The sequence below is a fragment of the Crocodylus porosus genome, unplaced genomic scaffold (assembly GCF_001723895.1).
Source record: "Crocodylus porosus isolate Cpor-Errol unplaced genomic scaffold, CroPor_comp1, whole genome shotgun sequence".
Classification (NCBI taxonomy): Eukaryota; Metazoa; Chordata; order Crocodylia; family Crocodylidae; genus Crocodylus; species Crocodylus porosus.
In genome coordinates this window covers 10,836,966-10,851,032 of record NW_017728951.1, presented here as the reverse complement: position 1 = coordinate 10,851,032, position 14,067 = coordinate 10,836,966, and the positions used below count along the sequence as shown (strand labels likewise).

The following is a 14,067-nucleotide window of genomic DNA, read 5'->3' as shown; positions in this document are numbered from 1 at the left end:
TCCCTGGGGGGCTGGGCCAAGTAGGGGCCTGGGCGGGGGCTTGACCCGGCCGGCAGCAGGCAGTGGCCTCCTCCCAGCAAGCGAGGAGTTAACCCCTTCCCACCACGAGCCCGCTTACCTCCGGCTGTGGAGGTAACAACTTAACAACTACTTGGAAAATATAGAGAGAAATGCAATTTCAGTTTTTAAAGTACCAATAAATCCTCTGGATAGGTAGCCGGTTCTTTGACAGTTCTGTTTAGTCTACTGATACCACTGTACAACAAATTGATAAAACTGTGCTTAGAACACTGTGCATTTCTGGTCACTGATGTTGAAAAAACATAAACTGGAACAGATACAATGAAGGACCACTAAAATGGCTGAAGGAATGGAGATCTTGCTAGAGATGCACCGATACATTGGTCCCATATTGGCAATTGTCTTTTTTTTGGCTAATGTGGCCAATTAATGCCCTGTGGATGTGTGCAGCCACAGTGCAGCATGCAAGCAGCCAGGTGTGGCTGGTAAATCTGTTGTGAGGGAAGGGGCGTGAGGCAGATGAGGCCCCAGCAGTGAGGGAGGGTGTGGAGCTGGGGCTGGGGCTGGGGCTGGGACAGAGGCAGGTGCTGCATAGCTGGGGTGGGGCGTGGAATGGAGCCATTAGCAGCTCATCCAGGGGGCACAGGGAGGTCAGCTCCTGCTGCTGTACACACCTCGGGACGACATGAGGGGTATGTGGCTCTGTATCTGTGTGGGGCAAGGGTGGGCTGCTCCTGGGGCTGGGGGGTGCACTGGACTCTTCCTAATGGTGGGCTGGGCCAGTCTGTGCTCAGGGCGAGCAACAGTGGTGCTGGGAAGGTGGCACTGGGGAAGCAATGGTGAATTTTGGGGTGGCTGCAAATCTGTAATCCCCTCCCAGTGCTACCACTGCCTGCCCCCATCATAGCTCCAGCCCAACCCCTCCCCACTGGAAAGAGTTTGGCACCACCCCTGGCCCCAGTCTGCAGCAGGAGCCCACCCTCACCCTGCATGCACATGCAGGACACGCACCCTGCCATGCCCTCCTGGGGTGCATGCAACAGCGGGAGCCACACCCCCCTCCCCATGCCTCCCCAGCTCCATCTCACACCCCACCCTAGCTGTGCAGCACCTGCCCCTACCCCTGCCCCAGCCCCACTTCCTCCCTCACTGGATCTGTCCTTGCCCCTTCCCCCGGACACTGCTCTCCACGCTGCTCAGCTGCATATTGGAATTGGATTGGTATCAGCTGATATGGCTTGCTAAAAATTGGCCATCAGTATCAGCCCAAAAAATCTCTAACGGTGCACCCCTAGATCTTGCTTTATGAAAGAAGATTTAAAGGAGCTTATCTTAGCAAAACAAAGATTAAGAGAAGAGAAATAAAGAGAAGTTTTGGAATGGTATCTGAACCAGGGCCAAACCTGCATTAACCTTTGAACTGTAAGGCCGTGTCCACAAATGCTGTGGACGTTTGGTTCCCATGGGACAACTAGCAGCAGCAAACTTTGTGCCACCTCTAGTTGTCCTTGGAGAACACCCGTGGTTCTGACTAGGCTGTCTCCACTTTTGAGCAGCGCGTGCTGCCCATGCATGCTCTGCTCCACCTTTTTTCCCCACTGGTTTTTTTGACCCCTGGATATCTGAATCTGAATGTGTGGCATGTGACACCACAGATGTGTTTGCAGCACCACATAGCCACACTTGTCTGGATGTGGCCTAATAGTCTTAAGCCTTGAAAAGATATTTTGGGTCATTTTGAGAGAGATTTTAAATATAATATTCCTCACTAAGTTCTGCACATTTGACCTCATGATATTAAAAAGAGCTTTAGAATGAAGAGATAAGAAGACAAGGAAAGAGAAAAGGAAGTTTTTAAAACAGTCCAAACTGTTTGTTAGGTTTGTTTAACAGGGAGGATGGCAAAAGTGGCTTGACCTGGAAATGCTTAATGTGTCAACAGGAGTTTGATATGGGTTGGATAATTTTGTCTGGATTACAACTCTTGACTCATGAAAAAAATATTATAGGTGTCTTGAGCTATCCCTTGCTTTGATCTTCCGTGAGTAAGTTACACTTTCCGAATCCTGAGACACTGCATGCTGTTTTCACCTCTTTTTGAAAGGCAACAGTCACCTGAAGGGAGCTGTTATGAAACTAATTTAGTACATGGGCAGTTTAGGTTTTGTTTGAACATGTAGAATTTGGTGATCGTATTCAAATCCAGCCACCAGTGCACAAGTGCAACTTTGGAAAAAAGGTCACTAGGAATTTTACTTTAAAAGTCAATGAGAGGACCAGGGAAAAAGAACTTTTAAATCTTCAGGCAGTAAAAGTGGTTTTATTAATGTGTCCAATGTTCTATTTTAAAATTAGTATGTAAAAAGGTGCATTCACACAAACAAAAAATTAAACCGCTATATTTAGAGCATAGATAGGGAATCAGCTTGAGGTTAAGTAAAGTTTTCTGCTATTTTGTTTTGTTTTTAGTTTACCCAAGAGATGTTCCTTCTTGGAAAGGGACATAGGACAGCGATACATAGGTATTTTTCAATCCCTTCGTTTACATGGAATCACTTCAAGTAAGTTAAAGGTGTGTTTTGTGTCTGAAGAAACCCAGTCTAACATTTTTTCAAACATGCATTTGAAATCATGCTAACAATTCTGTATCTATAAAAGCCCTATATTGGTCAACTCTGCATCTACCTGGTTTACAGAGGCATATATTTCTCTTGCTTACACACAAAATGTATAGGAATACTTTAAAGTGTATTTTTTACAGTCTGGTGCACTTGTCAGAGTTAGAATCAATATCTATCACTAGTTAATTTTTTATATCCTTGAAATGTACATTCCCATCAGTATTCCTGTAAAACCAGCTATAGATCCAACAATGCAAAATAGAACCACATTCTACTTCAGTTCATGAATACTTCCAAAATAGGTGTAGCTATGACCTGCTATTAAAACCAGTAATAATATGTTCTTATTTCAGAGCTTTCACATGCATGTGCACATAGCACCCTAGGAGGAATAATTGTACCGAAATAGGAACAATAACTGGACATTTGGATGACAATGAGAGTTACTAACATGCCAGAGACAGAATGCAAAATGATGTGTAAATCTTGCCCCTGACCCCTCTGACTATTCCTAGATACCCTGCCATAGATACTCCTTACACTGCATCCTTCCATGGATATTTTCAGAATCCTGAGCAAAACCCATGACAATGTCACAACTTCCATACTTGACTGAAGTGTAATGCTGAATCCAAGACATGATTTAAAAAGACTCTCTTACTCTTACAGATGATGAAAGACGGCTTCCAAGATGGAAGCCGTCTTTCATCAAAGGCAGACATTGACGCGGAAATAGAACACTGCCTGAAATGTGCGAGCTCAGCCTTTGGATGCCTGAGTAAGCGTCTTCTTAAATCACGACATCCTTGCTGAAACGAAGCTCTTGGTTTATTGAGCCATTGTTGTTCCAGCTCTGCTGGATGGCTTTGAAACTTGAACTACATACAGAAGGCATCTAAAGAGCTTAGAAAAGTACCACCAACAGCGCCTTTGCAAGATCCTACGGATTAGCTGGGAGGATAGATGCACAAACATCAGCGTCTTGGCCAAAGCAAATTCCAACAGCATTAAGGCCATGATCATCCAAAACCAACTTCACTAGACAGGTCATGTCATTCACATGCCTGACTCCCACCTTTCAAAGATAATCTTTTTCTCACTGCTGAAAGAAGGTCGGCAAAGTAGCGGAGGGCAAAGAAAGCACTTCAAAGACACCCTGAAAGCAAACATTAAGAGGTGTAACATTGGCAACAACATTTGGGAGAGCCTTGCTCAGGACCAACCAAAATGGAGGAAGGCTCTTTGGGAGGGACCTTAATACTTTGAAACGACTCATTGACAGGCAGAAGAGGAAAAAAGGAACAGACAAAAAGAATATCCAACGCAGTACCCATCCCTCCTGGAAACACCTGTCCTTACTGCAACAAGACATGTGGATCTAGAATTGGGCTATGGAGCCACCTGTGGACTCACTGTTAAGATCCTTAGAAGACAATCTTACTAGTTTGCGAGTAATCACCCATCATCAATGCTGAATCAGCATACCTTCTGGGGGCTACCTCCATAAAACATGAAAGCCTTTTAGTTATAGCTCAAATAAATTATTCCTTCAGCTGAATTATAGAATCATAGAAAATTAGGGTTGGAAGGGACCTCAGGAGGTCATCTAATCCAACCCCCTGCTCAAAGCAGGACCATCCCCAACTAGATCATCCCAGCCAAAGCTTTCCCTAACCGGGTTTTGAAAACCTCCAAGGACAAAGATTCCACCCCTTCTCTGGGTAACCTGCTCCAGTGTTTTACTACCCTCCTGGTGAGAAAATGCTTCCTAATATCTAACCTAAACTTTCCTTGCTGCAACTTGAGAGCATTGCTTCTTATGTCATCTGCAACCACTGAGAACAATCTACCTCCATCATCTTTCAAACCCCACTTCAGGTAGCTGAATGAAGGCTGCTATTAAATCCCCTCTCAGTCTTCCCTTCTCTGGAATAAATAAGCTCAGTTCCCTCAGCCTCTTCTCATAAGTCATGTTCCCCATCCCGTTCACCATTTGTGTTGCCCTCTGCTGGACCCTGAAGTGACAGGGGCTTGTGATTTTTTTGGTGTGAGAAATTCCAGGCCTGGGTTTCACACATGGCAGTATGTCTGAGGTATTGATGCACTGCAATGTCTTTTTTTGTCTAAACATGCGTGTTATCAGTAATATACCTGTTTTACTTCCTTTTACTATTACAACTTTATTAATTGAACATCCTCTCTCCTTGCATCTACATCCACTAAGGTAAGCATCTAAAGGATTTACAGAAGATTAACTTCTTCCCAGTGCCATGGCTGACACAGATCCTGTCCAACCATTACCATGCAGTGAGTTGGTATACTTTTACACACTTCAAAAATGGGAAATATTTAGTAAATACCTAGCTGCTGTAGTTCAGACTATTTTATTTTTACTTGTATTTTGTTCTGAGGTAGCTTTTCAAGGGTCCAATCAGGATTTGGGCCTCACTGATGTCTATACAAGATGCTACTGCACAGTTGTTACTACTCCAGTACAAGTACTGAATAAGTGTTCAGTAACTGGAGTTATTGCACAGTAATGCCGGCAAACGTCTTTTAGGGGATGCTACCGCACAGTAGCCTAATAATACTGTGCAGTAGCATATTAGCACTGTCCATGCTGTGATGTGCTACTGCACAGTATTTTTTCAGCTACTGCATAGTCATCTCATGTAGATGCACGCACTGTGTACAGAAACTTGTACAAACAAGGAGTAGGTGAATACCTCTGCCTTGAAAAAGCTTGTAGTCTCATTTCTTTGAATTTCTCCTACTTGAAATTGCTATGTCAAACTTTGCATTTGAACTGAAGGTATGATAAAGGAGAGTATGGTGTGTTGATGTAAAGGGAAAGAGAAATGAGAAAAATAATTTGGATTATATAGATGAGTGCTACATGTCACAGACTGTCCAGCCATGACTTCTTTATTCTTCTGTAAGTTTATGAAGAACGGTGATTTGCCCTTCCATATATAAACACCCAACTATTCTTTTGGAGAGATACTATTATCTTCAACAATTTAATGGATACTTCTATTGTTTTGCTTTAGTACACTTTTCACAGGTGGAGTCAAATTCAGGTTTTGTGTAGGCAGATACAGCTCCCATTAAAGTCAAGAACCCTTCCAAAATGGGGAAGGAAAAAGAGGAACAGCATTTAACTTGAACCATTACAAAGGATGCACTTCCATTGCATGTTGATCCCCTGCCACATCTCCCTCAAGAGCTTTGCTGCAGTTGCAGTCATGTAGCACTGTGGATCTCAGACAGTTTCTGATGAGGATATATCATGTATGGAACTCGGTGCTGCTGTGAAAAAAAACCCCAGTGAAGTTATCATGAAATAGAAATGTGAATCAAGACTCTCTTACCCTAGCTTTTTACAGCATAAATGCTCCATGTTTTGGAAGTCTTTTTACCTGCAAAAGTCCTTATTCTCCATTGCCTTACACCTTCTGTGGCAGGATCTACCAATACAAAGTGTTTAATGCTGCCATTATGACTAGATGTAATTTTCCAACTCACTCACAGTTGCTTTGCAGAGGTGTAAAATACCACACAAGGTGCAAAGCTGTAAGAGAATTGGGCCTCCTGTCATTAATTGCTTTACTGATTCATAGTATGGGGAAAGATTCTAACTGGGTGTGTCTACATATTCATTAATGCACCGTATAGTTCTAAACTCATGCTACTAGCAGTAGCACCCGCACCTGGGTTTTTAGTGGCTCTTATTGCACAATTATTAGGCTACCGAGCAGCTAGTGTCTCATGTAGACATGCCCACCAAGTGCTAGATCTGTTGCTAATTAGATTGCCTCACTGTGAAAACAGCAGAAAAGATGTACCTAGGTTTATATTTATTTTAAAGAATGTTTTAATCCATAGACTTCATAATTATTGGCATACTTTATTTTCCTTTCAGCTGGAAAGTGGTGGTGACATGCCATTCCAGAAAGATTTTTCCACACAAGCTGTGAGATTTGGTCTGGTACTTAAGCAGGTATGTAAACAAATAAATAATAAAATATCTAGATTTTATTCTGTTTCTCTGTGGATAACAAGTATGTTATGTGTGTAATGTGCATATTCCTGGAAAATTGTGAATTACATACTTTTTACTGTACAAAATGACAGCTGCTTGCTAGGATCTCAGATCTGTAGCTCCTAATGTCAAAACAAATGAAGTAGGACTAGCTACATTCATTAGGACAATTAAAAGTATTTTCTAAGTATGAGACAGAGTAGACCTGCTAGAATATGTATCCTAATTCAAAATCTCACTTTTCAGTACATTGATGGACCCTGAAGGTAGAGGGTAATTTGGTAGTGGCAAAGTATAGATAGGGTTATATGAGAGCAGTAAATAGTAATGGGAACTGCTTTATTTACAAGTCGTTAGCCCAAATCCAGTCTGGATTGGCAGTGACCAAAAATGAGTGTTCAGAAGTGTATGGGTGTGACCGTGCCCATTGCAACCAACATGAGCTGAACTTTCCAGTTGACTTCAACAGACACTGAATCAAGCTTTGTATGAATTGACAGTATCTACATAATATGCTGGGTGATTGATTATCTCTCTAATGTATGACAGTTTGAGTCCAGTTCGAAGTAGTCCAGATGTCTACAAGACAGAATTCACAGTCACAATTGACTACGAATTAACTTAAATCCTGAAGGTTTAAGATTTAAAAGGCCTTGTGTTGGCCTTTTGCAGATGGAGGGGTACTTTTAACACTGGATTCATTGCTTTTAGTCTGTCACAGTTCAAGGCCTTCTGACCATCCCATGCTAATCTCCTGATACTTCTCCATCCTAATTGCTAAATATAGCTGAAACACTTTTGAATTTAGCAAGATTGCAGAAGCACAGAACAACTGGTCACAAACCACGAGCTTCAAGAGACAATGCCACGTACCTAAGATTTCCCCCAGACTTTAGGAAACTGTCTCTTACGACCTTGCACAGCATGGTTTCAACTTAACAATGTTGTATGTCCTTATTTGTTATAATGTGAATGTTTTAATAAATTCCTTTTATACTTTTCTATTACTTTAAAGATAATTTGGGAGGATCTATTGTTTTCTTCTATGTGACAATCATAATGAATGATAGCTTTCCTATTATTGGCTTCTTTGTGATATTTGTCCGCATAATTTTGAGATTACTCTGGATAGAGGTTTTTTCTATTTTAATTGCCCTTTAGGAGCCAAGATATCATGAGGAAATAATTTCCATTTATGGATTCTTCTTTGAGATAAAAGCAATCAGACATGAAGCTTCAATGTACAGTTTTTACATTAAAGTAAGACAGAAACATCATTTGCATTATGTAAATTCTGTTTTATGAAACGACCTTGCCTTATAATAATTTGAGGTTGAGGTAATAATCTGAGGTTAAGAATAAAGGTAGACAGTTGTACTGCGGGGTTATGTGAGGGTATAGTACAGTACAAATGTCTTCATGTGTTCCCTTCCTTCTGGCTGCAAAATGATTTTTCACATGTGCAAAACATACCATGATTTTAGTTGCAGAACTGGCAGTACTAAAATACCAGGAGGAAGGGTGTTTTCTCAGTTATTTAAACAGCTGGTAATCAGGAAATACTGGAAAATCTATAAACAGACTATCTGTTTATGATTTGCTTGGCCAGTTTTGAGAATAATAGGTTTCTGAGTGTCTAAATATCCGTAGATATGCACCAGTGACTCCTTTTCGTGAAAATGTATCTTCTTGCATTTTCTTTGTACTGGATCAGCAATAGGGCAAAGAAGAATTGGCATGATCCAGTACTTGATACAGCTTCTACTTCTTTTTCCTGTAACAGGTAAATGTTCAGAAGTGTGCTTTTAAAAGCTCCCTAGCATCAGTAATAAAATGATATTGTGGTAGATATAGTTACCACTTCAACTGTTCTTCTTCCTGTAAAGAGTCTGGTTCTAATAAACTGTCAAAAAAGTAACTTTTCTTTGTGGGCTATTACATGGTGCTCACTTCTATTTCTGAATCCGGTGACTTGTTTTTAGCTTCCATTTACTTTAAATGGCTTCATTTGTTTAGCCAAAATGACCACTTTAAATCGTTACTAAGTTTGGTGATGGTTGTAAATACAGAGGTCACAGTACATGTGGCCTAATCCTGCAAGTCTACAGCATAATGAGCTTTCCATTGCTTCTAATACTTACAGACAGTAATCCTGCAGTCAAAATTCCCAGCAATCATCAGGGCTAGGGACAGAAGTTACACATAAACTGTTTAAGTGATCAGAAACCAGTTCAAATCTGTAGCACAGCAAAAGTTAAGTGCACTTAAACCACTTTCAAAATGGCTGAAACTGGTTTAAGATAAACCTGGTTGGATGTGGTATCAGACTGGACTGATTTATGTTAAATCAGTTTATGGAACTTCTGTCCCAGAACCCTTCTTGATTCCAGTTAGCTCAGTCCTCCAGCATCCCAGGATGCTTTGCAGCCTTGGGCTATGCTGTGTGCTCCAGCAGAACAGAGTTAGCCTGACCCCTGTGCTCCCTAGCTGGAGCACTACCACTGCTTCAGCTGACTGAGAAGGGGGTGGGGGAGAAACCCGAGTCCGGACCCCAGCTAGGTCTGCCTGGTGAGGGAGAAGCAGCCCCTCACAGGCTTTTTCTATGCTAGAACAGAGAGTGGGAGGGAATGGCCAAGCCCTGGCCCAAGCCAGCACACTGAGGCAGAGGAGGGGGAGGGGGGGCTTAAACCCCCCTCACTGGCCTGCATGGGACCCCAGTTGGGGTCTTCCTGGTGGGGGTGAAGCAACCCTTGCCAGGCTTATCCCTACTCCCTGCTCAAGTAGAGAGTGGCAGGGAGAGGGGCATGGCAGGATGAGGTGGAAGGGAGGAGGGGTGTTTAAACTCCCCCTTCCCCCTGCAGACCCCAACTGGGGTCCCATGCAGGCCAAGGAGGGGGTTAAAACCAATCCCTTCCCATTCTGCCTTGGCATGCCAGCCCGAGCTGGGGTCTGGCCAACTCCTTGCTCTCTGCTTGAGCAGGGAAAAGCTTGACAGGGGCTGCTTTGCCCCTGCCAGGCAGACCCTGACGGGGGCCAGTGTGGGTCAGGGTGGTGATTTAAACACCCCCATATCATACTTGGAGGGCCAGGTGGGGCCTGGCCGCACCTCTCCTCTGCTTGAGTGGGGTAAGGAGAAAAAGCCTCACTCGGCTTCTCTCTCTGCTTCCCTCCCTTCCCTTCAGCAGTAGCCAGCAGGCAAGGAGGCATGCTGTACCACCCTCCAGCTTCTGGCATGAGCCATTGCAGGCATGTGGCTGCATTTCTGGAATTAAAAGTGAATGTCTGTTCACTTGCTTCTTAGTTCAGTTTAGACTAACTGGCAAAGATTGAATTGATTCAGCCTTGGGCTTTTTGACTGTCTGTACTTAGCCTGGGAGTTTCACACTTTCAGAGTTTAGCCCAAGATTAGCAATTAAGGAGGTATGCTGAAAAATGTTTGAGCGCCACCAAAGTAACATGAAAGGTCAAAGTTACTGTACAGAATCTAGACCAAATTTATTTTCTTTTGTTATATGGACATTTAATTACTTGCATTTCTACAACCAGATTTATCCCTGATATATAAAAAGCTGGGAAACAACCAACATCAGTTAAGTCCCACACACTTATGTAACTCTGAATCTTGAATCCAGTGTCTTTCTTTCAGAAGGCTTACCAAGTGCTTTAGAAATTTTTAACTAATCCTGCATCCCCTTACTCAGATCAGCCTCCAAGTGATTTTTAAACTAGGATTCAGACATCTTATATAGAGGGCCTGCAAATATATAGGGCCTCTATATACACTTATCACTGAAACATGTTTAACTGCTTAATAGCTCACAACAGTCCTAAAGGATGCCAAAACTCAGGATAAGATCGCTTGAGAACTGCTTCCATTTGAAATTACAAGAGTTTTTAGGCAGGCAAAATGCAATTACCCAATATTTGGCATGAGAAAGTGCCACTTTTGGCAAGAGCTGTAAGAACGTTAATGACCATTCAGGGCACTCGCCTTGAGTTTACCATCAGTCAACAGCATAGTAGGCCAGTGCAAAATGGCTAGTATTTGGTTTGGATTCAGATTCAGCCAATTCGAATCACTGTCCTGATTCGATCTGGCCAAATCTGATTCAGAGATTCGGCTGCTGCTGAATCTCTGAATCAGCCGGGCCCATCCCCCTGCCCGCTCTCTCAGCCCGGCAATGGCTACCCCAGCTGCCCCAGCTCCTGGCTCTTTTTTGTTTAAAAAAAAAAGCCCAACTCAGAGTGGTGAGTCCCGGGGCTTTTCTTGGGTTTTTTTCATAAAGGGCCAGAGTTGGCCCAGGCAGGGCACCTGTGGAGGAGCCAGGGGAGTGAGGAGGATCGGGGGGCTCATACAGAGCCCCCCATGCATGGGACAGTGGAGGGCAGCAGGGATTGTCCCCCAGCCTGGCAACACCCAGTGAGCCGGAGCTTTTTTTTAAAGTACTGGAAACTGGGGTGGGTGGAGGCAGCCATAGGGGGCTGGGGGAGCAGACAAGGGTTGGATGGTGGCTGGGGGGAGTGGGGGGGCTGGCAGGGGTCCCCCATGGTCCCTTCCCAGATCGCCCTCCCCCACCCCTAGTACTTACCATCTGGAGTCAGCTGATACTCCCTGCTGCAGCCACCAGAGACTGCCCGAATCATCAAAGCTGTCTGAATCTTTGCCGAAGAGTCGGACCTTTAAATTGGTCCTCTGCTTCAATTCAGATTTGGAGATTCAGCCACCGAATTGAGCTGAATCTCCTCCGATTTGAATCGCCACTCAAAGCTTCACACAGACCTAGAGTATAGCACCAGAAGCTTTTCATCTTGTTTATCACAAGCATGGACACGGTCACCAGTGCAGTAGAGAATTAGGGAACGGCATACAACCTGTTGAGTCAGTGATGAAATTCCATACTATTCCTAGAGACAGATGTTCTTGGAGGGCTCTAATTCAAGCAATCCTTGGTCAGCTGTTATTTAGGTCAGTTAGCATGGTTGTGTACTTTATTTTTCCCTTTTATAAGCAAATATCACTGCCACATTGTACACTGCCTGTTATTGACTGAAATATCTGCAATGTCTTTCCAGAGAGTAAAACACACAGACCCAGTTTTATCTTTTCTTGCTGCTGAATGTAACTGTGTAAGCCTGAGGCAGGAGCGTGAAGTTAAATATGAAATAAAAGCACACTACCTGATCAATGGGAAATGGAGGGAATTCAGTACTGATAAACTTACCCAAAAATTTGGAGTTACAAAACCATCCTGCAAAAGCCAGGTAAGTATTTAGAAAATATTCTGTTTTATGTGTTAGTAAACAGGGACCACAAACAATGCGTTTTAGGTAGCACATACCACCTTGCATGGATAGACACCTGCAAGGTAGTATGAGTATGAATGTCTTAAAAGTCACTACCAGTAAGCAGCAGTTAGTTTAAACAGTTATCTCATTCAGACTGCTAGCAATTTCTTTTATGGCATATGTATTTCGTTGCATCACTTACTTATCCTAAGCAATCTGTGTATTACAATTAACTGACTTGAAGCTTCAAGGTGGTTCTGTAGTAGGAACAAGATCACAGTGTAATGATATAAATGTAATCTTCCTGAAAGCGTATGTTTTGTTTATCAGTGCCACTATTTCTAACAATCCCCGTGGCCAGCTGAACAGTCTTTATCTGAAGTTAATGAAGATGAACATGGAGCACATCTAACACTTCACAAAAGTGCTCAGCATTATGCAGTTCCCCTGATTCCTAGTCTTGTACTCTAATCCTCTAAACCCTAATTTATCTGGATAAAAGGAGCAAATTACAAATCCCTATGAAAACACATGGCCTTTAAATGTCAAGACCTCTCTTCAGGCAAAAAGCCATTTAAGAATTCTGTGGTTCATCTGCAGGTGTCCCTACCATGACTTTTGGCTAATTCAGAATCCAAAAGTCTTTTTTTCATTCTACCTTCAGTACTCTCCAAAGACCAGGTATAGCTCTCACTCCTTCCTAAAAAAGCATCAATGCCCAGAGTTACCACTTTTTCATTTAGAGGGAAACTGGCTCTCCATTTTATTTCAAGAAATTGATATTGCAATGTTATAGCTGAACCAAACATTAAATAATTATTTGTTTTGTATTTAACTCACCAATGATCAGTTTGATAAATACCGTGCTGCTAACTTTTGTTTTGTGTGTAGGTCCTCAAAGCATGGATACCATCAATTCCCATCTATGTGACGTATGCTCTTCTTTTTCCATCGTCTTAATTCACTAAAAGTATACTAGGGTTCTGTTGCTTGAAGAACTGATTCCAGTACCTGATATGATCATCTAGTAGAATGTCATATGTAAAGGGTGCATTCTGCTTAGCCAACTAACCACATTTGTCAGAGCATGAAAATAAACAACTGCAACCTTTCCTCGAGTCATGCTCATTTCAGAAATTAATTCAACCAACAGCCTGTTTCCATTACCCATATTGCTGCAAATTGTCAATTTCCTTTTTTATTAGATATGGACTCAGATTACAAACCAAGATCTAGATCTTGTCACAGAAAGTTTTGAGGGAGTTCAGACCTGGTATTTCCCACAACTCCATGGAATGTTTTTTAGTTTAAGGTAATTGAATAATATTTTCCAAGTGGGCTGCAACCTCAAAAAAAAAAAAAAAAAAAAGACCCCCTCCAACTCCTAGAAAGCCATAAATGGGGCTGAGCTAAGTCAGTAGTGGAACTTACTTATTTCTACCCTCCAATGCCTTTTTACCCTTGGTAAAAAAAGTTTGTGTACTTTGCACACTATTACATAGTTTACAGCAGCATTTGCTGTCTGTAAATAAGATCTCTTTAGCTTCATTCAGAATGGACAAAATAAGAAGCACCTGGTTGAAAACCTAGTCCTACTGAAGTCCCTGGGATTTTTCTACTGACTAGTGTAATGTCAGGATTTTGCCCTTGGTGTGAAATCCCCACCACATGCAGATCTCCACAGAACCCCATATTTAGTAGGGCTGTGCAAAACGCCTACAGTTTGTTTTGGTTTCGGGTTCAGCATTTCGGAGGGTCAGTGTTCGTTTCGGTGTTTTGTAAGGCTGTCTGAAACAGCTGTGTTTTGTTTTGTTTTGGATTCAGTGTTTCAGAGGGACAATGATTCATTTTGGTGTTTTGAATCACTGTCCTATTTTGTTTCGGCTGAAACTGTTTCAGAGCTGTTTTGGAATTTTGACTATTTCGGCCATAAGCTATAATGGGGAATTACAAAGCTGCCCATAACTCTGTAATTTCTTCCCTGATTTGGATGAAACTTGGCGTGATTCTAGCCCCTGCTGAGGCCATGAAGCCTACCAGGTTACAAAGAGATAGGTGCAGGGTTTTCTGGGAAACTGCACCTTACACTTGTGACCT

The 14,067-nt window shown here is 42.5% G+C and overlaps 1 protein-coding gene across 1 annotated transcript in view; it reads left to right on the top strand.

The window, feature by feature from the left end:
* Positions 1-13,443, top strand: part of BTBD16 (BTB domain containing 16) — a 51,317-nt gene extending 37,874 nt beyond the window's left edge. Inside the window, exons 12-17 of the mRNA XM_019556347.1 lie at positions 2,491-2,582; positions 4,867-4,949; positions 6,565-6,642; positions 7,846-7,944; positions 11,758-11,946; positions 12,862-13,443. Coding sequence (XP_019411892.1) covers positions 2,491-2,582; positions 4,867-4,949; positions 6,565-6,642; positions 7,846-7,944; positions 11,758-11,946; positions 12,862-12,930 — 610 coding nt within the window. The 3' untranslated portion in view covers positions 12,931-13,443. The remainder of the gene's footprint in view (positions 1-2,490; positions 2,583-4,866; positions 4,950-6,564; positions 6,643-7,845; positions 7,945-11,757; positions 11,947-12,861) is intronic.
* The last annotated feature ends 624 nt before the right edge of the window (positions 13,444-14,067 follow it).